This window comes from Marmota monax, unplaced genomic scaffold, assembly GCF_021218885.2.
Source record: "Marmota monax isolate L192 unplaced genomic scaffold, Marmota_monax_Labrador192_F-V1.1 WCK01_AAM20220418_F8-fsc00432, whole genome shotgun sequence".
NCBI classification, from domain to species: Eukaryota; Metazoa; Chordata; class Mammalia; order Rodentia; family Sciuridae; genus Marmota; species Marmota monax.
The window spans coordinates 422139-445755 of record NW_026693953.1 but is presented as its reverse complement, the minus strand read 5'-3'; the positions used below and the strand labels follow the sequence as shown (position 1 = coordinate 445755).

The 23617-nt window shown below is 36.9% G+C and overlaps 1 protein-coding gene across 4 annotated transcripts in view; it reads left to right on the top strand.

The window, feature by feature from the left end:
• Positions 1 to 23617, top strand: part of Ddc (dopa decarboxylase) — a 121107-nt gene that overhangs the window by 49067 nt on the left and 48423 nt on the right. For all 4 annotated transcript variants that reach the window (XM_046463916.2, XM_058585452.1, XM_046463918.2 and 1 more), the window contains exon 6: positions 5723 to 5866. In XM_046463916.2, coding sequence (XP_046319872.1) covers positions 5723 to 5866 — 144 coding nt within the window. The remainder of the gene's footprint in view (positions 1 to 5722; positions 5867 to 23617) is intronic.

Genomic DNA, 23617 nt, shown 5'->3' with positions numbered 1-23617 from the left:
GACCAAGCTGGTGTACATCTTCTGCAAAAACTGTGCTAACCGTGAAGCAGGCATATAGTCATCTGTGGCCTTGTCTTCCCCGCTTTTTAAAAATTCACTTTAGTTTTACATAACTATACATAGTTATACAAGCATGAAATATAATTTGCTCTAATTCAGTATGCAGTAATTCCCCTTCCTCATCCCACCTCTCTCCCCCTGCCTTCCCTTTCTCTATGCTACTGATCTTTCTGCTATTTATTTATAGTTTTGTTTTAAACTAGTGCCTTGTAGATATACATAAGGTGAGATTCATTGTGGTATATTCATATATGTACATAGGTAACTTAGGTCAGATTCACAGTTCTTCCCTTATTCATTCCTTCTCCCTACCCCCAACCCCTTTCTCTACTCCACTGATCTCTATTCTATTTGATTGACACTCCCCCTCCCCACCTAGCTTCTGCATATCAGAGAAACATTCAACCTTTGACCTTCTGGGTCTGGTTTATTTCACTCAGCATTATGGTCTCTCCAGTTCCACCCATTTACCAGCAAATGGCATAATTGTGTTCTTATTTATGTCTGAGTCATATTTCATTATGTATATACAACACATTTTCTTTCTCCATTCATCTGTTGATGGATTCCTAGTTTGGTTCCATAGCTTGGCTAATGTGAACTGTGCTGCTATATACATTGATGTGTCTGTGTCCCTATAATATGCTTTTTAGATCTCAGGAGTGGAATAGCTAGCTAGGTCATATGGTGGTTTCATTTCTAGTTTTTTGAGGAGTCTCTATATTGCTTTCCAGAGAGGTTGCACTAATTTTTAGTCCCACCAACAATGTATGAGTGCACTCTTTCTCCATTGTCCTCCCTAACATTTATATTATTTGTATTCTTGATAATTGCCATTCTGACTGGAGTGAGATAAAATCTCAATATAATTTTTTTTTTAATTTTTAAAGAGAGAGAGAGAATTTTAATATTTATTTTTTTAGTTTTCGGTGGACACAATATCTTTATTTGTATGTGGTGCTGAGGATAGAACCCAGGCCGCATGCATGCCAGGCAAGCACACTACCGCTTGAGCCACATCCCCAGCCCTCTCAATATACTTTTAATTTGCATTTCCCTGATTGCCAGAGATGTTGAAAATTTTTTTTTTATATATTTACTGGCCATTTGTATTTCTTCTTTTGAAATTTATTCACTGGGCTATTTGGTTTTTTGGTTCTAAGTTTTTTGAGTTCTTTGTATTTTCTGGATATGAATATCCTATTTGAGGAGCAAGTGGCAAAGTTGTCTCATTCTGTGGGCCTCCTCTTCACACTCTTTGTTGTGCAGAAGCTTTTTAGTTTAATGCCATTGAATTTTTATTTTATTTCTTATGCTTTAGAAGTTTTATTAAGGAAGTTGATGCCTGTGACAATATGTTGGAGCGTTGACCTACATTTTCTTCTATCAATTGCAGAATTTCTGGTCTAATTTTTAGGTCTTTGATCCACTTTTGAGTTGGCTTTTGTGCAGGGTGAGAGATATGGATCCAGTTTTATTCTTCTACATATGGATATACTGTTTTCCTAGTACAATTTTTTTAAAGACTATCTTTTCTCAGAGTATATTTTTGGCACTTTAGTGTAGTATGAGATAACCATATTTATATGGGTTTTTCCCTGTGTCTTCTATTCTTTTCCATTAGTCTTCCTGTCTGTTTGGGGGCCAATACCATGTTGTTTTTGTTACTATAGCCCTGTAGTGTAATTTAAGGTATGGTATTATGATGCCTCCAGCATTGCTCTTCTTGCTCAGGATTGCTTTGGTTATACTCTTTTATTCTTCCAACTGAATTTTAGAACTGTTTTTTCTAGTTCTGCAAAGAATGTCATTGGCATTTTGATGGAGGTTGCACTCAATCTGTATAATGCTTTTGGTAATATGTCCACTTTGACAATATTAATTTTGTCTATCCAAGAACATAGATGATGTTTTCATATTCTAAGGTGTTCTTCAATTTATTTCTTCAGTATTCTATAGTTTTCATTGTAGAGGTCTTTCACTTCTTTGTTAGATTAATTCCCAAGTACTTTACTTTTTGAGGTACAGTTTTCCTAATTTGTTTTTCACCAGATTCACTGGAATACAGGAAAATAATTGATTTTTGTATGTTGATCTTGTATCCTGCTACTTTACTAAATTGTTATCAGCTCTAGAAATTTTCTGCTGGAGTTTTAAAAAATATTCTAAATATAAGATTATGTCATCAGCAAGAAGAAAATTTGACCTCATCTTTTCCTATGTGTGTTCATTTAATTTCCTTCTTTTGCATGATGGCTCTGGCTAGAGTTTCAAGGACTCTGTTAAGTAGGAGATGTGAGAGTGTATACCCTTGTCTTGTTCCTATATTTAGAGGAAATATTTTCTGGTTTTTCTCCATCTGGTAAGAAGTTGGCCTTGGGTTTGTCATATATAGCCTTTACAATGTTGAGGTAAGTTCATTTTATCCCTAGTTTCTCTAGTGTTTTAAATATAAATGGATGCTAGACTTTGTCAAATGCTTTTTCTGAATCTTTGAGATAACCATGTGATTATTGTCCTTAACTTCATTTATGTGGTGAATTACATTTATTGATTTTCTCATGTTGAACCAACCATGAAAACCCCAGTGATGAAATCCACTTGACCATGGTGCACTGTCTTTTCAATGTGTTTTTGTATGTGGTTTGCCAATATTAATAAGAATTTTTGCATCTATGTTCAAAGCATATTAGCCTGTAGTTTTCTTTCCTCAATGCATCTTTGTTTGGTTTTGGTATCAGGATGACACTGGCTACATAAAATGAATTTGGCAGTTTTCTCTCCTTTTCTGTTTCATGGAATAATTTGAGAAGGATTGGTATTAGTTCTTCTTTAAAGATTAGGTAGAACTTGGCTGAGAATTTGTTGGGTTCTGGGCTTTTCTTTGTTGGAAAATTTTTAAAAGCTGTCTCAATTTCATTACATAATATTGGTCTGCTTAAGTTTTCTATATTCTCATGGTACAATTTGGGTAGGTCATGTGTCTGTGTCTCTAGGAATTTGTCAATACTTCCAGATTTTTCTAGCTTATTGGAGTATAATTTTTCAAAATAATTTTTAATGATTCTCTGGATTTCAGGTGATATTTCCCTTTTTATATAATTTTGTTAATTTGAGTCTTCTCTTTCTTTTGGTTAGTTAAGTCTATCAATCTTGTTTATCCTTTCAAAAAAGTCAACATTTTGTTTCATTGATCCTGTATAATTTTTTTATTCTTCATTTTATTGATTTCAGCTCTGATTGTAATTATTTTTTATCTTCTACCAATTTGGGTGATAGTTTGTTATTTTCTAGGACCTTGAGGTATAACTAGATTATTCATTTGGTATCTTTCTATTTTTTTAATGTAGAAACTCAGTGCTATAAACTTCCCTTTAAAGAACTGTTTTCACACTGTCCCAGAGATTTTGATATGTTGTATCACTATTTTTTAAGAATTTTTTTCTATAATATCTTATGATACCCATTTCTTATATGTCCACCATTTACTGAGGGACTACTCACTGGAGTGAGGACCTAGAGAAGTGAAGTCAAGTAGGGAGAGGAGAAAACAAGGATATGGTCTCTGGGAAACTCTAGATCAGCCTTGTGCATAGGAAATGCTATAGAGTGTGAACTGTTCCCTTTTTGGGCACAGAACTGAACTGTTCCCTCCCTGGTCAAGTGCCAACTTTTTGTGCGTTGTACAGTTTGTCCTGCAGTGGGTTTGTGGCAAGCTCACCCTGTGAGGAGAGGTGGCTCTCCAAAAGAGGGGACAGCTGATCAGCCAACATCCACTGCAGCTTGGCATGCACAGCTTTGTCAAGGGGACCCTGGAGCATCACACAGGAGGGAGGAGCACATGCAAAGAACTCTCTCTTAGGGACAGCTTAAACTCCTGTTGTCATACTCCTCTCCACTGCCCACACATCCTTCTGTGACTGCCTGCCTCCCATTGTCTCCTCCTGAGTTTAGTCTGCATTGCAGGCCAGCACACACCCCAGAAAGCTTGGGGTCAAGGTTTTGTCATAAGTTAATAAATTCATCACCTCCCTCATCCTCTAAAGGGTAGAATGATGCACAAAGATTATGAAAAGTACAACTTCCTAATGTGTCGCAAGTTTCACAGGTGATTTTTCAAGCCTAGTAAAAGAAGAAGAATCTTAGTTTAATTTTTCTATGCAAGAAACCTGCCTGACACACCTTGTTGTTGTTGATCACAACTATACTTTGAAGTGGGTATTTTCTGTTTCTCATTGTTTCCACAAGATCACAGAGGGTCACTGTGCAGAGTAACCTGGCAAGGGTCCCACCAGAAAGGTCTGGAGCTGGGAGCCCCAGGGGCTCAGAAGCTGAACATTATCTTCTGGAGCTCCTCTGCTAGAAGAGATGTTCAAAGAACAGCCAGGAAGCAGCAGGCCCTACAAAGGATCAAAGCTAGAGACAATGGGTGCTTCAGGGCAGAAGTGGCAGCTTCAGTAAGAATCCACTTTCCTGGGAGTCTCTGAGAAGGGTGGACCCACCATCCAGTGACAGTGCCACATCATTTGCCATTCATCTCAGAAGATTACATGTCCATGGATTCAACAACCACAGATCAAAAATATTTTTTAAAAATTGTGTCTGGATTGAACATTTATGGACATTTTTTCTTGTTATTATTCCCTAAATAATACAGTATGACAACTATTTATATAGCATACCATTTGTATTGCATTAGGTATTATAAGTAATCCAGAGATGATTTAAAATATATGGGAAGATATAAATTGATCATAGGCAGATACTATACCATTGCCATTTTATATAAGGACTTGGGCTTCTGTGGATTTTTGTATCCACAGAAGCCCTGGAACCAGTTTCTCATGGATGCCAATGAATGACTGTAGCATCTATTGACTGAGCTTAGCCACCAAGCTGCGAAAGTCTCCACAGGGAAAGGCAGGGTTTGAATCTGAACCCAAGATTTCTAAGTCCACCCATGAGCATGCTTTCCAGGATCTCACTGCTAACTCTTGAGTTCAAACAAATGAATGAACTTATCACTTTATGGTTCTAAGTGCTTAATTCATTATATTTGTGGTTTAGATCTGAGGTGTCCTCTGAAACCTCACATGAGAGACAATGCAAGAACATTCAGAGGTGAAATGATTAGATTATGAGAGGTATAACCTAATTGGTGAGTTAATCTACTGATAAGAATCAACTGGGTGGTAACTATAGGCAGGTAAGTTGTGACTAGAGGAAGTAGGTCACTGGGGTGTGACTTTGGAGTTTATCTTTTGTCCTTGTGAGTGGAGCTCTCTCTCTTCTTCTTTATCACCACATCCTGAGCTGCTTCCCTCTGCCATGCTTTTGCTCCATGATGTTCTGCCTCACCTACCTTAGGTTCAGAGCTATGGCGTCAGCCAACCATGGACTGAACCTCTGAAACCATGAACCAAAATAATCTTCTTCTACTTTCATTTGTTCTTGTCAGGTATTTTGGTCACAGCAAAGAAAAAAAAGTACTAACTAAAACAAAACTTAAAGAGCAAGGTTCCACATAAATAGAATAACAACTCCAGGAAAAAGAGGTGCCTCTGTGGTGTCAGGTGTCAGGTGTCAGGTACCCACTGCAGAACCAGGAACTTAGCCTGTGTGAGCAAACCTGCACCGATCTAACTCTAATCTTTCTTTCTAGGCACACTCCTCTGTGGAAAGAGCTGGATTAATTGGTGGAGTGCAAATGAAAGCAATCCCTTCTGATGGCAAATTTGCCATGCGTGCTTCTGCCCTGCAGGAGGCCCTGGAACAAGACAAGGCAGCTGGCCTGATCCCATTCTTTGTAAGTCTATCAGTACATGTTGCAGATGGTACCATGGGAGCCTCTCCCCCGCTGCCTAGGGTGTGTGTGTGTGTGTGGGGGGGGTGTATGCAGTGTGTATGCCAGGGTCACTTTCTAGGCTGCTGTGATAGTCACAGGCCAGGCATGAATTTTGTTATCTCCTTGAGGAAAGCTAGAAACTCCATTTTTTTTTTCTTTCCACATGCTTTAATCTCAAAAACAAGTTACTACAACATCCCAATTTGGAGGATTGTACTAAGCCAAGGAGTATAGTTTCTGTTTGTTGTCCAAAGGGACAGCTATCCCTTAGCAGCCCTTTGTGCCATGGTAGATGCTCTAAGCAGTATGATGAGTGAACCAAACTGAAAATGCAAAACAGGCTTTGCTTCGTACATTAGTGGTTCAGAGTAGTTAATAAGATGTGTCATCTGTAAAAGGTTTGTTGCAAGCAGGCAGTGACTAATCCCAGATAAAATATCTAATTAACCAAATGACAGGCTGGTTCTCTTGCTCCCAGATATGCATTTTCCAATGGGGAAGAGTTACTTAGTATTGAAACTGAATTGTGGGAATTGTCACATTCCTGGCATGGTCCCAGCAGTATGTCATACATGGGACTGATACATCTTGTGTGATGCAATCAAAATGTCATGAGTATGGCCATACTTGGGCATTCAACCTGGCCACACATTAGAGTCACCTGGTAAGTTACTAAAAAGTCTAATGCCCAGGAATTCCCCCTGACTGATCTTGCCAGAATCTCTAGGGATGGAAGCAGGCATTGGAAAAATTTTTACAACATTAAGATTCTGATGAGCATATAGGTTTTAGAAACATGCTCATGGGGATACTCCTCAGTGTCAGGATACTCCTCATTTCTTAATCATTAGAGCAATCTACGTTGGATAGATGTTTTATGGGCCACACATTAATAACATTCACCACTTTTCTTTTGAGAATTAATCTTTTTAAATGCTTTCATTTCTCTGAAACGTTTTTTGCCAATTAAAATCAATAATCATTTGGTGAATATCTAACACACGTCTGTACTGAGGAAGTCACAGAAGGTATGATTTTAATATAAGTCTATCCTAATCTAAGGAGCTCACAGGAGAATCTGGAGCATAAACCCATGTTTATAGTGGAAGAATTGGCAAGTTTCAAAGGTAGCCCAGAGAATGAAATGACAATCAAGTGAGTTTGAAGGAGACAGAAATCAAACTGTGGGTACAGATTCAACTTCCACCTTGCCCTAGACATCTTTCTCAGTCCCCTTAACCCTGCTTCATTTTTCCCCATTGCATGCATCACTCCCTGCAATACCCATTTATTTACTGCCTTCTTCCCAACAGAATGTACACAAAGGGAGGGTTCATTTTGATCACTACTTTATCTCCACTGCAGGAATAATACAGAATTGACACCAGGAGAAATTCAATTAATACAGTTGTTCCTTGGTATACACAGGACATCTGCTCTAGGACCCATCACAGATACCCAAACTCTTGGATGCTCATGTCCCTTATATAAAATGACATAGTATTTGCATATAACCCATATACATCTTCCCGCATACTATTTTAAAAAAAAAACATTTATTTTTTAGTTATAGGTAGACACAATACCTTTATTCCATTTTTATATGGTGCTGAGTATGGAACCCAGCAGCCCATGCATGCTAGGCTCTCCCTCTGAGCCACAACCCCAGCCTCATCCTTCCACATACTTTAAATCATCAGTAGATTACTTGTCCTACCTAATGGAAATGATGTAAATAGTTTTTTAAGGAACTATGACAAGAAAAGAAAGTGTGTGTTCAGTACATTAAAAAAACAAAAACAACAACAACAAAAACACATTTTAGAACCATGTTTGGTTGAATCCATGATTGTGGAATCCATGGATATGGAGGGTCAACTCTAGTTGTCAAATATAGAAAGATTTGAAAAGATCATCTTTAAAAATCCCAATTATAAACCGGGCACAGTGGTGCATGCCTGTAATCCCAGCCACTCAGGAGGCTGAAGGAGGAGGATTGCAAGTTCAAAGTCAGCCTCAGCAATAAGCAAGGGGCTAAGCAACTCACTGAGTTGCTTATTAGTGAGTTGCCTCGAAATAAAATACAAAACAGGACTGGGGATGTGGCTTAGTGGTCAAGTGCCCTGAGTTCAATCCCTCATACTCCACTCCCCCAAAATCCCAATTATAGCTGGGTGTGGTGACGCATACCTGTAATCCCAGTAGCTTGGGAGGCTGAGACAGAAGAATCCCAAGTTCAAAGCCAGCCTCAGCAACAGCGAGGCACTAAGTGACTCAGTGAGACCCTGTCACTAAATAAAATACAAAAAAAAAAAAAAAAGGGGGGGCTGGGGATGTGGCTCAGTGGTTGAGTGCTCCTGAATTCAACACCTGATACCAAAAATAAATAAATCCCAATTACAAGTTTAGTGCACTTTTGAAGGATTTTATTTAAATGAAGTAAAATATTTTTAAACCTGTAGTGTCAATTTTAAGTCACTGAAATTTTATATCTAGGGAAAATATATATATTGAAACATACTCCTTCATATTTGAAGAATGAAAGCAATGGAGAATACATCACATAAATGATGAAAATATTTTATAAAAATTACAAAGCTCATAACTAATAGTAAAAGACAAATGTGGGTAGGAACTACTGATAGGACATATTATAAAGTAAATCTTAAAAAAAAGAAGGCTTACATATCAATAAGTAAGGAAGGAACATTTCAATGATAAACATGCAAAATATATATATAAGAAATCAATTCCACATTCAAACACACACACACAAAAAATATAGACACAAAACCATTCTGATCATGCAATAATCAAAGAAATGCAAATTAATTAGTGGTTACAGAGGTGTCAGTTTCTTTTATATCTCTAAACTTTACACAAATTCTAAAGGTCAGTGATGGGGTATATGCAGATTTAGAATCGTCATCTTCTCCAGAGAAATGACTATCTATTCTTAGGAAAGACTAACATCTAACTATCTGGATGGATATACATGTTCATTTCTCTGGGATGAATGCCCAAGATTGTGCAATTAAGGATCATTTTGTAGTTATGTGTTTTAAAGAAACTGATAAAATCTTTACTGGAATGGCTGTACTATTTCACATTTCTTCTAGCAGTGCCTAAAACAATCAAGTGTATTTTTTGTTTTCATTTTCACCCGTGTTTGGTATTATCATTATATTTTTTCATCTTACCTGAATTAATAGGTGTATAGTACTATCTCATCACACTCATAATTTTCATTTTCCTAAAGACTAATGAAGTTGAACATTTTTTTCATCTGCTTATTAACCATTAACACATCCTTTTTTTAGTAAAACATAAATCTATGTCTTTGTCCACATTCCAATTGGATGATGGATTGATTTTTTAAATTAACAGATTTATGTTAGAACAGTTTTAGAACAGTAAGCATAATTAAAGAGAGTTCCAGCACTTACTTAAATGTTTTACAAATACTTCCTCTCAATCTGTGGCTTTTGGTTTCATTTTCTGAGCAATGGTCTTTTGCCAGTCAAAAATTTTCAATTTCACTGATGTTCAGTTTATCAAATTCTTTCATGGATTATGCCTTTATTGTTACATCTAAAAACTTACTGCTGAACCCAAGATCATCTAGATTTTCTCCTGTGCTATCTTCTAGACATTTTGCATTCTATAATTTAAGTCTACTATGTATTTTCAGTTAATTTTTGTGAAAGGTGTAAAGTCTGTGTCTAGATTCTTTTCTCTTTTTTCTGCATTGGGATGTCTAGCTGTTCCAGCATCTGTTGAAAGGCTACTCTTCCTCCACTAAATTGCTTTTGCTCTTTGTCAAATGTTAGTTGACCTCATGTGTAGATCTAATTCTTTTCCATCAATAAGTTTATCTCCTTTCCCAAGATCACACTGTTTTGATTATTTAAGGTTTATACTAAAGTTGGGTAAGGTCAGATATGACCTCAGTCATTAGTCAATATTATGTTCAATATTATGTTCTTTTTAGTCTTTTGAATTTTTATATAAAATTTAGAATCAATTTGCCAATGTGTACCACATAACTCACTGTATTATTAAATATGATTGCAATGAATCTATAGATCTAGTTGGAAGAGCTGACATCTTCATGATATTGAGACTTCCTGTCCATGTACATAGAATCTTTCTGTATTTATTTATCTCTTTTAAAAAGTAGTTGCATCAGAGTTTGTAGTTTTCTTCATGATTATTGTATACATATTTTGGTAGATTTATATGTATTCCTTTTTCCCCTTTCTGTGCTAAATGTAAAGGCAATTATGGTTTTTTAACTTCAAATTCTATTTTTTTTTATTTTTATTGTTGGTTGTTCAAAATATTACATAGTTCTTGATATATCATATTTCACACTTTGATTCAAGTGGGTTATGAACTCCCATTTTTACCCCATATACAGATTGCAGAATCACATCAGTTACACATCCATTGATTTACATATTGCCATACTAGTGTCTGTTGTATTCTGCTGCCTTTCCTATCCTCTACTATCCCCCCTCCCCTCCCCTCCCCTCCCCTCTTCTCTCTCTACCCCCTCTACTATAATTCATTTGTCCCCCTTGTATTATTTTTCCCTTTCCCCTCACTTCCTCTTGTATGTAATTTTGTATAACCCTGAGGGTCTCCTTCCATTTCCATGCAATTTCCCTTCTCTCTCCCTTTCCCTCCCACCTCTCATCCCTGTTTGATGTTAATCTTCTTCTCATGCTCTTCGTCCCTACTCTGTTCTTAGTTACTCTCCTTATATCAAAGAAGACATTTGGTATTTGTTTTTTAGGGATTGGCTAGCTTCACTTAGCATAATCTGCTCTAATGCCATCCATTTCCCTGCAAATTCTATGATTTTGTCATTTTTTAATGCAGAGTAATACTCCATTGTGTATAAATGCCACATTTTTTTTTATCCATTTGTCTATTGAAGGGCATCTAGGTTGGTTCCACAGTCTTGCTATTGTGAATTGTGCTGCTATGAACATCAATGTAGCAGTGTCCCTGTAGCATGCTCTTTTTAGGTCTTTAGGGAATAGACCGAGAAGGGGAATAGCTGGGTCAAATGGTGGCTCCATTCCCAGCTTTCCAAGAAATCTCCATACTGCTTTCCAAATTGGCTGCACCAATTTGCAGTCCCACCAGCAATGTACAAGTGTACCCTTTTCCCCACATCCTCGCCAGCACTTGTTGTTGTCTGACTTCATAATGGCTGCCAATCTTACTGGAGTGAGATGGTATCTTAGGGTGGTTTTGATTTGCATTTCTCTGACTGCTAGAGATGGTGAGCATTTTTTCATGTACTTGTTGATTGATTGTATGTCCTCCTCTGAGAAGTGTCTGCTCAGGTCCTTGGCCCATTTGTTGATTGGGTTATTTGTTTTCTTATTGTTTAATTTTTTGAGTTCTTTGTATACTCTGGATATTAGGGCTCTATCTGAAGTGTGAGGAGTAAAGATTTGTTCCCAGGATGTAGGCTCCCTATTTACCTCTCTTATTGTTTCTTTTGCTGAGAAAAAAACTTTTTAGTTTGAGTTAGTCCCATTTGTTGATTCTAGTTATTAACTCTTGTGCTATGGGTGTCCTATTGAGGAATTTGGAGCCCGACCCCACAGTATGTAGATCGTAGCCAACTTTTTCTTCTATCAGATGCCATGTCTCTGATTTGATATCAAGCTCCTTGATCCATTTTGAGTTAACTTTTGTGGATGGCGAGAGAAAGGGATTCAGTTTCATTTTGTTGTCAAATTCTATTTTTTAAAATATTTTTTTTAGTTGTAGATGGACAAACTGCTTTTATTTATTTGTTTGTTTGTTTGTTTGTTTTTATGTGATGCTGAGGATCTAATCTAGTTCCTTACATTTGCTAGGCACGTACTCTACCACTGAACTATAACTCAGCCCTCAAATTCCATTTCTTATGCTAAAACATAAGAAATAAATTAATTTTTATCTATTGCATGTTTATCTTCCTATAATTGCTCATTAGTTCCCAGAGGACTTGCCTTTGGTTTATTCTTTGGTATTTCTACATTGACAGCCATGTCATAATGATCTATCTTTTATTGTTTAGTCATATCACACTAACTAGATATATAATGTTAAAAAAGGTGTTGAGAACAAATATCCTTCCCTGATTTCTAATCTTAGATGAAAAACATGTAGTTTCTCATCTTAAAGTATGTTAGCAGTTGTTGTTTTTGTTTTTGTTTTCTGATGTCAGTTATCATGTAAGTTCCACTATAATCCTAGTTTGCTAAGAGATTTTTTTTTTTTTGGTGTATTTGTTTGTTGTAAATCATGAATGGATGCTGGATTTTGTCAAATGGTTTTTGTGTCTCTATTTATTTAATATGATTTTCTTCTTTAGCCTGTAGATATGATAAGCTATGTTAATTTATTTTCAACTATTGAATTGGTCTCCATGCTTTAATCAATCAAATTCCACTTAATGGCATATAATATTCTTAAGTATTGGACTCAATTTGATAGTCTTCTTGAGACTACGGATCTATAATTTCTTTTTGCAATGTCTTTGTCTAGTGTTGGTATTAGAGTAATGCTGGCCTTGTTGAGTTAGGAAGTATTCTTTTTTGCTTCTATTTCTATAACAGATTGTAGAGAATTGATGAGATTTCTTCCTGTGCTTACCAGTAAACCTAATTGGGCATGGTGCTTTCTGTTTTAGAAAGTTATTAATGATTGACAGATATAGCCCTATTGAGAAGATCTTTCTCTTTCTGTGAGTTTTGGTAGATTAAATCTTCAAAGGAATTTGTTCTTTTCATTTGCATTTTCAAATTTGTGAGCAGAGTCCATAATATTCCTTTCCTATCCTTTTAATGTTTAGGAAATCAGTAGAGATGGCTCCATTTTCATTTCTGATATTAGTAATTGTGTTTTCTGTTTTTTTCTTAGTTAACCTGGTTAGAGATTTATCAAATTTAATCTTTTCAGAGAACCAACTTTTTCTCTATTGATTTCCTGTTTCCCATTTCTTTGATTTCTACCTTAATGATGAATATTTTAATTTTTTCTTATGCTTACTTTATATTTAATTTGCTTCTTGCACAAATTTTCTTTATTATTTATAAAGTGGAAGCTTAGTTTATAGATTTTAGGTTTTTCCTATTTTTCTAACATATGCGTTTAATGCTAAAAATTTCTCTTTAAACAACTGTATCCACAATATTGATGAATTATATTGTCGTTTTCATTGAGGGCAAAGTATATTTTAATTTCTCTTGAGAATTCTTGTAGAACCTTCAGAACCATATTGAGTTTGGTAGTATTCCAGCCACATTTTTAATTATTGATTTCTAATTTAATTCCTTTTCAAATGTTTTTAGTAGTTGCCCTTGAGTTTGCAGTACACATTTACAACTCATCTATGTCCTCTTTCTAATAACCCTGTTATACTTCATGGGTAATACAAATACCTTGTAAAAGAGTATTCCCATTCATCCCTCCCACCATTCTCACATAAACATTGTTAACAATCATTTTAGGTATCTCTAAGCTAGGATAAATGAATACATTGTCACTCTTATTATTTTGAAAAAAAACCTCCTTATCTCTGAGACCAGAAAAATAGAGATTCTATTTTATCTTCACATCCTCCTAGAATGCTCTTGCTTTCTTTATGTAGGTCCACATATCTAACAGAAATAATTTTTCTTCCTTCTGAAGAATTTCTTTTAATATTTATTGCAAGGCAGGCCTACTGGTTACCAATTCCCTTAATTTTTGTTTGTCTGAAAAAGTATTTCTTTTTCACCTTGGAGGGTAATTTTGTTAAACACAGAATTCTAGGTTGTTGGTTCTTCACTTTTAACACTTTAAATGTTCCACTCCATTCCCTTCTGTCTTTCATGATTTCTAAACAGGAATCTGACACAATTCTCGTCTTTGCTCCACTGCAGATAAGGTATTTCTTTCTCTTGTATTCTCATCCCTTCAGTAGCTTGTCTAGAATCACTAGTTTGCTACAAGCTAGTATGTCATAGCTAGAAGCTAATCTGGAAATGCAAATAAACCAGAGTCTCATAACACTCCATTCTTTCTTCTTTTTCTCCTCCTTGTTCTTCTTTCCTCCTTTTCTTCTTCCTCTCCTCCTCTTTTTTTCTCTCCATCCTTCCTCTTCTGGTGCTAAGAATCCAAGCCAAGGACTCATGCATGCTAGGCATGCCCTTCACCACTGAGCTATATCCTCAGCAAAAGTGTATTTCTTTTTTAAATTTTATATATATATATATATATATATATATATATATATATATATATATATTTTTTTTTTTAATTTTTAAATTTGTTTTAGTTAGTTATACCTGACAGTAGAATGCATTTATGCACTTTGATATATCATACATAGATGGGATACAATTTCTCATTTTTCTGAGTGTACATGTTGCAGAATCATATTGGTCATGTAGTCACATATATACATACAGTGATAATGTCTGTTTCATTCTATGTCTTTCCTATCCCCACATCCCTTCCCCTCCCCTCTTATCACTTCCCTCTACCTAATCTAAGGTAATGCCATTCTTCCCTAGTGCCCCCCAGCCTTATTGTGAGTTAGTATCTGCATATTAGAGAAAATATTTGGCCTTTGGTTTTGTGGGATTGGCTTCTTTCACTTAGCATGATATTCTCCAACTCTAATCATTTACTGGCAAATTCCATAACTTTACTATTCTTTAAATCTGAGTAATATTCCCTTGAGTATATATACCACATTTTCTTTATCCATTCATTTATTGAGGGACACCCAGGTTGGGTCCATAGTTTAGCTATTGTGAATTGAGCTGCTGTAAACATTGATGTGGCTGTGTCACTATAGTATACTGATTTTAAGTCCTTTGGGTATAAATCAAGGAGTGGGATAGCTTGGTCAAATGGTGGTTCCATTCCCAATTTTCTGAGGAATCTCCATACTGCTTTCCATAGTGGTTGCATCAATTTCAGTCCCACCAGCAATGTATAAGTTCACCTTTTTCACCACATCCTCACCAACAATTATTGTTGCCTGTATTCTTGATGATTGCCATTCTGACAGGAATGAGATGAAATCTTAGAGTAGTTTTGATTTGCATTTCTCTAATTAGAGATGTTCAACACTTTTTCATATATTTATTGATCAATTGTATTTCTTCTTCTGTGACGTGTCTGTTCAGTTCCTTATCCCATTTATTGATTGGGTTACGTGTGTGTGTGTGTGTGGTTTTTTTTTTTTTTTGGTATTAAGTATTTTGAGTTTTTTATGTATTCTAGAGATTAATGATTTATTGGAAGTGGATGTGGTAAAGATTTTCTCCCAATCTATAGGCTATCTCCTCACTTTATTTTTTCCTTTGCTGAGAAAACATTTTTAATTTGAACTCTTCCCATTTATTAATTCCTGATTTTACTTCTTGAGCTTTAGGAGTCTTGTTAAGGAAGTCAGATCCTAGGCTGATGTGGTGAAGATTTGGGCCTACCATTTCTTCTATTAGGTGTAGTGTCTCTGTTCTAGGGCCTAAGTCTTTGATTCACTTTGAGTTGATTTTTGTGCAGGGTGAGAAATAGAGGTTTAATTTCATTTTGCTATATATGGGTTTCCAGTTTTGCCAGCACCATTTATTGAATAGGCTATCTTTTCTCCAGTGAATGTTTTTGGCACCTTTGTCTAGTATGACATAACCATATTTATGTGGGTTTGTCTCTGTGTCCTCTATTCTGTACCATTTGTCTACAAGTCTATTTTGGTGCCAATACCATGCTGTTTTGCTACTATAGCTCTGTAGTATGGTTTAAGGTCAAGTATTGTGATGCCTACTGCTTCACTTTTCTTGCTAAGGATTGCTTTGGCTATTCTTTGTTTCTTATTTTTTCAAATAAATTTCATGATTGCTTTTTTTAATTCTATGAAGAATGTCATTGGGATTTTAATAGGAATTGCATTAAATCTGTATAATGTTTTTGATAGTATGGCCATTTTGATAATATTAATTCTGCCTAAAAGTGTATTATTTAAAAAATATATTTATTTTTTAGTTGTAGTTGTACACAATACCTTTATTTTATTTATTTATTTTTATGTGGTGCTGAGAATCAAACCCAGGGCCTCACACATGCAAGGTGAACACTCTACCACTGAGCCACAACCCCAGCCCTAAAAAGTGTATTCTTAATGAAGAAAAAATCTTCCATTTTTATTATACATTTTTCCTGATTTTAAATGTTAATCAATTTATAAATCTTGTTTTATTTTTTTTTAATTTGGTAGTCATAGGAAAGCATAAGAAGTCAAATAAAACCTAAAGGAAAAACATGTTAACATTTTGATTTACATCTTTAGGCCCCTTTCTCTTTAAGATATACTAATATATATCTGTCTCATCCCTAATTTGTGATTTTCTTTCTTCATTTCATACATTTTAAATATTTCCCCAGGTTGTTATACATTATATGAAATGATATTCTGTTTAAAAGTTTCACAGCACTCCATTATATTTCTATTTTCTCTTTCTCCATGCATGCACACACACACACACACTCACATATGGATAGCATATATAAATAAAATATTATTCTTTTCATAGGAATTTCCAGGAGAGCAGCATCCTCTGTTAAACATTTAGACTATTTATCTTACATTGCTTCTTGTAATAATTAGTGTGTGTAAAATATTGTACTTACTTACTTGTTTCCTCATCTTATATCTGTCATCATTTCCTTGGGAACTGTTTCTAGCCCTGGAATTACTTGACCAAAGAGATGTTTTTTCCCCCAAGATTTTTGATATGCATAGCTGTATGCACTTTCACAAAAATTGTATCAATTGACACCAAATGCTTTATTAAAAGCTACTAAAACAGTTGTGAAATAGTGACTTCCATGGTAAGAAATCTAATGGTAGTGATAATGTTGTGAGGGAGAGTGATGAATTATTTATTAGAAATTTCCCGTGCTCCCTTTTGCCCATTTTGTGTTCTTTTATTAGAATCTTAATTTTTCACTTGCATTAAAATTTATATTTTAATCAAAGTCATATGTGAACCAATCTTCAATTTGTTCTGTGCATCTTACAATACCAAACCAAAACACAGGGTCCACTGAACAGTACCACCCTCCTCACTCATGATCTTTCTTCTCTAAAGGCTATACAGCTTTCTTTGCTTTTAGTGTTTCTTGTGATCCTTTGAAAGGAATTGAAATGTATGGATTGAGAAATATAAGGTTAAAAGAGAGTTATACAGATGGACAGATTTGGAGAAGCTGCTAACGTTTTCACGCCTGGAGCACAATGTGAATGGAGGGATGTGTGATACTGTAGAGGACACCGTGGAGGGACCAAAATGAACATTAACCTAAGTACAATGGGCAGTCAATGAAGGGCTTTTAAGACAGGAAGCAACACGTAAGATTTGTACAGTTGACCCTGTGTGTCTGTAGGTTCTGCATCCATAGATTTAACAAACCATGAATTGAAAGCATTCTTAAAAAAAATAAATAAAACAAAACTGTTTTTGTATGAGCATTTACAGAATTTTTTCTTGTGGTTATTTCTTAAACAATACAGTCTAACAACTATTAACATAGTAATCACATTGTATTAGGTATTATAAGTAATCAAGCGTGATTTAAAATATACCAGAAGATATACAGAGGTTATCTGCCAATACTATACATTTTATATGATGGATTTGAACATCTGTGGAAATTCATATATATTATTAGGCCCAGGTAAGGAAGGGGTGGTAGCTTGGGCTTTGTCTTGATGCCCACTTGTCCTGGGGTGGTTGTAGCTCTGTGTGTGTGCATAATGAACACACGCACCCTCTTGAAATGCAGAGGCGTAGCCTTCAGAATACTCTCAAAGGAGTCACAGTCTTCTCCAAGTTCAAGACCTGCCACTGAGAGCAAGGGGTATATTTGGCAGAGTCTGAATCAGGCAAACTAAATCTTTGCCCCTTCATGAACTCACTTGGGTCATGTGGTAAAGTTTTCCTATTTAACTCAGGATGTTTTGCTTCTCTCACGAGTTGACTTAATAACATCAGGCCACCGACAAAAGGCAGTGCCTGCAAGGCAAGTACGTGAGGAGACCAGGCTGGAGGATGGGGCCAGGACAGCAGCGGGGGAGGTCACGCTAGTCTCTGCCACCAGCAGGAAAGCCCCAGGCTCTCAGAGATGGAGACTTGTGCCATCTCTTGCCCCTCCCTCCCCTGTTCAAATGTGATTATGTCTCCCAGAGCAGACGGAAATCAGGTTAGTGTCACTGAGCAATGCTGAGCTGAGGTAATAAGAGCCCACAGCAGAGCAGGTGCTAGCTGTAATGTGGCTTCGGAGAATTAGGACAAGCTGACTTGTAGCTCAGTGCCATGTGGACATTGGAGGAGTCATTTCGAACACTGTCCACGCGGCCCCTTGCTGCTTCTGCAGCCTGGATCCCTAACACCTGCCCACTGTCCTCCCTCTCAAGCTACAACATGCTGGGGCTTGTTGGAAGTACATCTGGCGCTGCCCCAAACACTGAGTTCTTTAACTGGCAGTTCAGGGACAATGCTCCAGGAATCCTCTCTTTAGGTGTGACAGGACAACAAAGTTAACTAAACCTGATGTCATTTTTGGTCTGTTCCTGCTTTTGTGTTTTCTTGGACAATTACCTACCTCTGGGACTCTACATAAATTGGCTATAAAGTAGGAATTTTGATCCCATCTAATTCATTAAGGCTGCTGGGGTGATTAAATATGATTTAGAAAAAGCTCCTGACATCCAGCCTGCCATCAAGTAAGCACTCAAAAAGTGTCATCCCTTTCTAGTCTCAACTGAGGCTGAGCTCAACAACAGGCAAGGGGTTTAAAATGTAAGATGTATTCATAAAAATGTCATATAGCTTTAGATCATATTTTCTTAAAAATTAATTCATGAGGGCTGGGGATGTAGCTCGAGTGGTATTGCGCTTGCCTGGCATGCGCGAGGTGCTGGGTTCTATCCTTAGCACCACATACAAATAAGATAAAGATGTTATGTCCACCAAAAAATAAATATTAAAAAAATTCTTTCTCTCTCTCTCTCTCTTTAAAAAAATTAGTTCATGATATGGCTAAATCATCACAAAATGAAATAAAAATGCAAGATGCCAAGTCATATCTTAAATACTTTAATTTGCTGAAAGAAAAATTATAAAATTACATAACCTGCTGTATTGTATATTACTTGCGTGACCTTGGGCCTATCACTTATCTTTTGAACTTCAGTCTCCACTGCTCTCAAGGGACAATCGTAACACTTACCATGTCTTTCCTAAAGAGTCAAATGAGATATATTCTTAGAAAGCACGAGACCAGTGCAAAGTATCACCCACATCCCGTTGGGCGATGGAATCGGATCACTCTGCTTGGTTCCCACTGGCGTGAAAAGACCACAGGGACATGGAAGTAGTTTTTTCACAAAGAGGGCTTTGCAGATGGCTCTGCGACCTCAAGGGTCCTCTTCCATTCTGGAAGGCAAGAGAGCGAGTGCACCTGGATCCCCTTTATTTATAGGGAAAAGACATTTGATAGAATATTCTACCCAAAATAAGGCAGGGGATAAGTTTTCAAAGGGGGTTGCCCAATCCTATTGGGTAATGCTGAAGTCCAGAGCTGAAGCACTTCTTTGTCGAGCGAAGGTAAAAGCCACTTACTTAGTACATAGCGCTTGGCATGCGATGCCAGTCTGATACCCGCTTTACTCAAGGTTGAAAGGGGATGCTTAGCTCATGGGCAAGGCGCCCTCCCCCCCCCCCCCCCCCCCGTCACCCACAGCAAAGGACGAGGCATAATTTTATGGTTTCTACAGAAATGTTTCATGCTTATTACAAATAAATCAATAATTACATTAGAGTGTAAAAAAAAAAAGGTGTGTGTTAACCAGAATCTCATCTCAGGAGATGAGCAGTCATAATAATTGGTGAACATCATTCTAGAGACTCTTCTATGCATACAGTAATAGATAAAAATAATTTTAACAAGGGAATATTTAATATGTATGCAATTTTAATAGCAGAAGTTATTGCATTTAGTCCAATTAGCATTTAGCAGAGAATCATTAGCTGAAACTGAAAGAATTGCTACACTACAGTTAGATCATTTCCAAAAGACTGGTAAAATGGAGAAAACACAATAACAAGCAATATTAATGTCTTGAGTCATTCTGTGGTTTTATCAAGTACATAATTTTCACTTTTAATGACACAGACAAAGCATTCTAACAGTATCATCTCTACCAACTGAGCTAACCAGGTGCCTTAAAGCATTTTAACATTCAATTAAATATCAGGATGAAATTGCAAATATCAGAGAAAAAATAACACACTCAGTTGATTCCCACTAAATGCCCCAACTTGTCTAAGTGGAACAAGTGTGGAGAATGTTGGATGCTTGCAATGAGACAGGCGCACATAGAAAGATGGACAAAGAGGTTTGAGGTTGCCAGGAAAAGTGGAGCTATGGGACTTTAAGTCCATGGGTACCTTTTTCAAGGGTGGGTCCCACGTGTGCTGTATGCTGGGAAGACTGGAGCCCAGCAAGGTGCCTGCCAATATAACACAGAGCTGAGTCACCAACCCAGATCTTTTTGTTCCAAATACATGGCTTAATTTTGAATTAATCTTGCTTTTTTAATTTTCTGTGTTTCTGATGCTTTAACATCTTTGGGACTTACTAAGGAGGGACTGCCTCTCCTGGGCTAGCCAATTCCCATTGATATTCAAAGATTTGCTAGACCTTTCATATGCAGACTAAGCTATCCAGAGCTCCAGGCTTGCTTCCCTCCACCTCCACTGCATTTATGAAGCTCTGACTCTGGGCCATTGTCTACCTACTCTAATCTCCTCAAACTAGGTACCACAGAACAGGCAGCATCCCCTGTGCCCCAGAGCCCAGTGACATTGTTCAAAGCAGCCAATGCTAAACCTGCCTCATCTGCAATTCTCCACAAAAACCACAATAAAGGCTTTTGCTCACATTTTCTCCTCACTCTTCCATCTCTTGACCAATCCTGATGTGTCCCTGTATGCCCCCCCCCCCACCATGGCATGGCATGGTCCTCCTCTTTTTTTTTTTTAAATTTTTTATTGTTGGCTGTTCAAAACATTACATAGTTCTTGATATATCATATTTCACAATTTGATTCAAGTGGGTTATGAGCTCCCATTTTTACCCCATATACAGATTGCAGAATCACATCAGTTACACATCCATTGATTTACATATTGCCATACTAGTGTCTGTTGTATTCTGCTGCCTTTCCTATCCTCTACTATCCCCCCTCCCCTCCCCTCACCTCCCCTCCCCTCCCCTCCCCTCTTCTCTCTCTGCCCCCTCTACTGACATTCGTTTGTCCCCCTTATATTATTTTTCCCCTTCCCCTCACTTCCTCTTGTATGTACTGTTGTATAACTCTGAGGGTCTCCTTCCATTTCCATGTAATTTCCCTTCTCTCTCCCTTTCCCTCCCACCTCTCATCCCTGTTTAATGTTAATCTTCTTCTCATGCTCTTCGTCCCTACTCTGTTCTTAGTTACTCTCCTTATATCAAAGAAGACATTTGGCATTTGTTTTTTAGGGATTGGCTAGCTTCACTTAGCATAATCTGCTCTAATGCCATCCATTTCCCTGTAAATTCTATGATGTTGTCATTTTTTAATGCAGAATAATACTCCATTGTGTATAAATGCCACATTTTTTTTTAATCCGTTCATCCATTGAAGGGCATCTAGGTTGGTTCCACAGTCTAGCTATTGTGAATTGTGCTGCTATGAACATCGATGTAGCAGTGTCCCTGTAGCATGCTCTTTTTAGGTCTTTAGGGAATAGACCGAGAAGGGGAATAGCTGGGTCAAATGGTGGCTCCATTCCCAGCTTTCCAAGAAATCTCCATACTGCTTTCCAAATTGGCTGCACCAATTTGCAGTCCCACCAGCAATGTACAAGTGTACCCTTTTCCCCACAACCTCGCCAGCACTTGTTGTTGTTTGACTTCATAATGGCTGCCAATCTAACTGGAGTGAGATGGTATCTTAGGGTGGTTTTGATTTGCATTTCTCTGACTGCTAGAGATGGTGAGCATTTTTTCATGTACTTGTCGATTGATTGTATGTCCTCCTCTGAGAAGTGTCTGTTCAGGTCCTTGGCCCATTTGTTGATTGGGTTGTTTGTTCTCTTATTGTCTAATTTTTTGAGTTCTTTGTATACTCTGGATATTAGGGCTCTATCTGAAGTGTGAGGAGTAAAGATTTGTTCCCAGGATGTAGGCTCTCTATTTACCTCTCTTATTGTTTCTTTTGCTGAGAAAAAACTTTTTAGTTTGAGTAAGTCCCATTTGTTGATTCTAGTTATTAACTTTTGTGCTATGGGTGTCCTATTGAGGAATTTGGAGCCCAACCCCACAGTATGTAGATCGTAGCCAACTTTTTCTTCTATCAGACGGCGTGTCTCTGATTTGATATCAAGCTCCTTGATCCATTTTGAATTCACTTTTGTGCATGGCGAGAGAAAGGGATTCAGTTTCATTTTGTTGCATATGGATTTCCAGTTTTCCCAGCACCATTTGTTGAAGATGCTATCCTTCCTCCATTGCATGCTTTTAGCCCCTTTATCAAATATAAGGTAGTTGTAGTTTTGTGGATTGGTTTCTGTGTCCTCTATTCTGTACCATTGGTCCACCCGCCTGTTTTGGTACCAGTACCATGCTGTTTTTGTTACTATTGCTCTGTAGTGTAGTTTGAAGTCTGGTATCGCTATACCGCCTGATTCACACTTCCTGCTTAGCATTGTTTTTGCTATTCTGGGTCTTTTATTTTTCCATATGAATTTCATGATTGCTTTCTCTATTTCTACAAGAAATGCCGTTGGGATTTTGATTGGCATTGCATTAAACCTATAGAGAACTTTTGGTAATATCGCCATTTTGATGATGTTAGTTCTGCCTATCCATGAACAGGGTATATTTTTCCATCTTCTAAGATCTTCTTCTATTTCTCTCTTTAGGGTTCTGTAGTTTTCATTGTATAAGTCTTTCACCTCTTTTGTTAGGTTGATTCCCAAGTATTTTATTTTTTTTGAAGATATTGTGAATGGAGTGGTTGTCCTCATTTCCATTTCAGAGGCTTTGTCGCTGATATACAGGAATGCCTTTGATTTATGCATGTTGATTTTATATCCTGCCACTTTGCTGAATTCATTTATTAGCTCTAATAGTTTCTTTGTAGACCCTTTTGGGTCTGCTAGGTATAGAATCATGTCATCTGCAAATAGTGATAATTTAAGTTCTTCTTTTCCTATTTTGATGCCTTTAATTTCTTTCGTCTGTCTAATTGCTCTGGCCAGTGTTTCGAGAACTATATTGAACAGAAGTGGTGAGAGAGGGCATCCCTGTCTTGTTCCAGATTTTAGAGGGAATGCCTTCAATTTTTCTCCATTCAGAATGATGCTAGCCTGAGGCTTAGCATAGATTGCTTTTACAATATTGAGGTATGTTCCTGTTATCCCTAGTTTTTCTAGAGTTTTGAACATAAAGGGATGCTGTACTTTGTCGAATGCTTTTTCCGCATCTATCGAGATGATCATATGATTCTTATTTTTAAGTCTATTGATGTGGTGAATAACATTTATTGATTTCCGTATATTGAACCAGCCTTGCATCCCAGGGATGAATCCTACTTGATCATGGTGC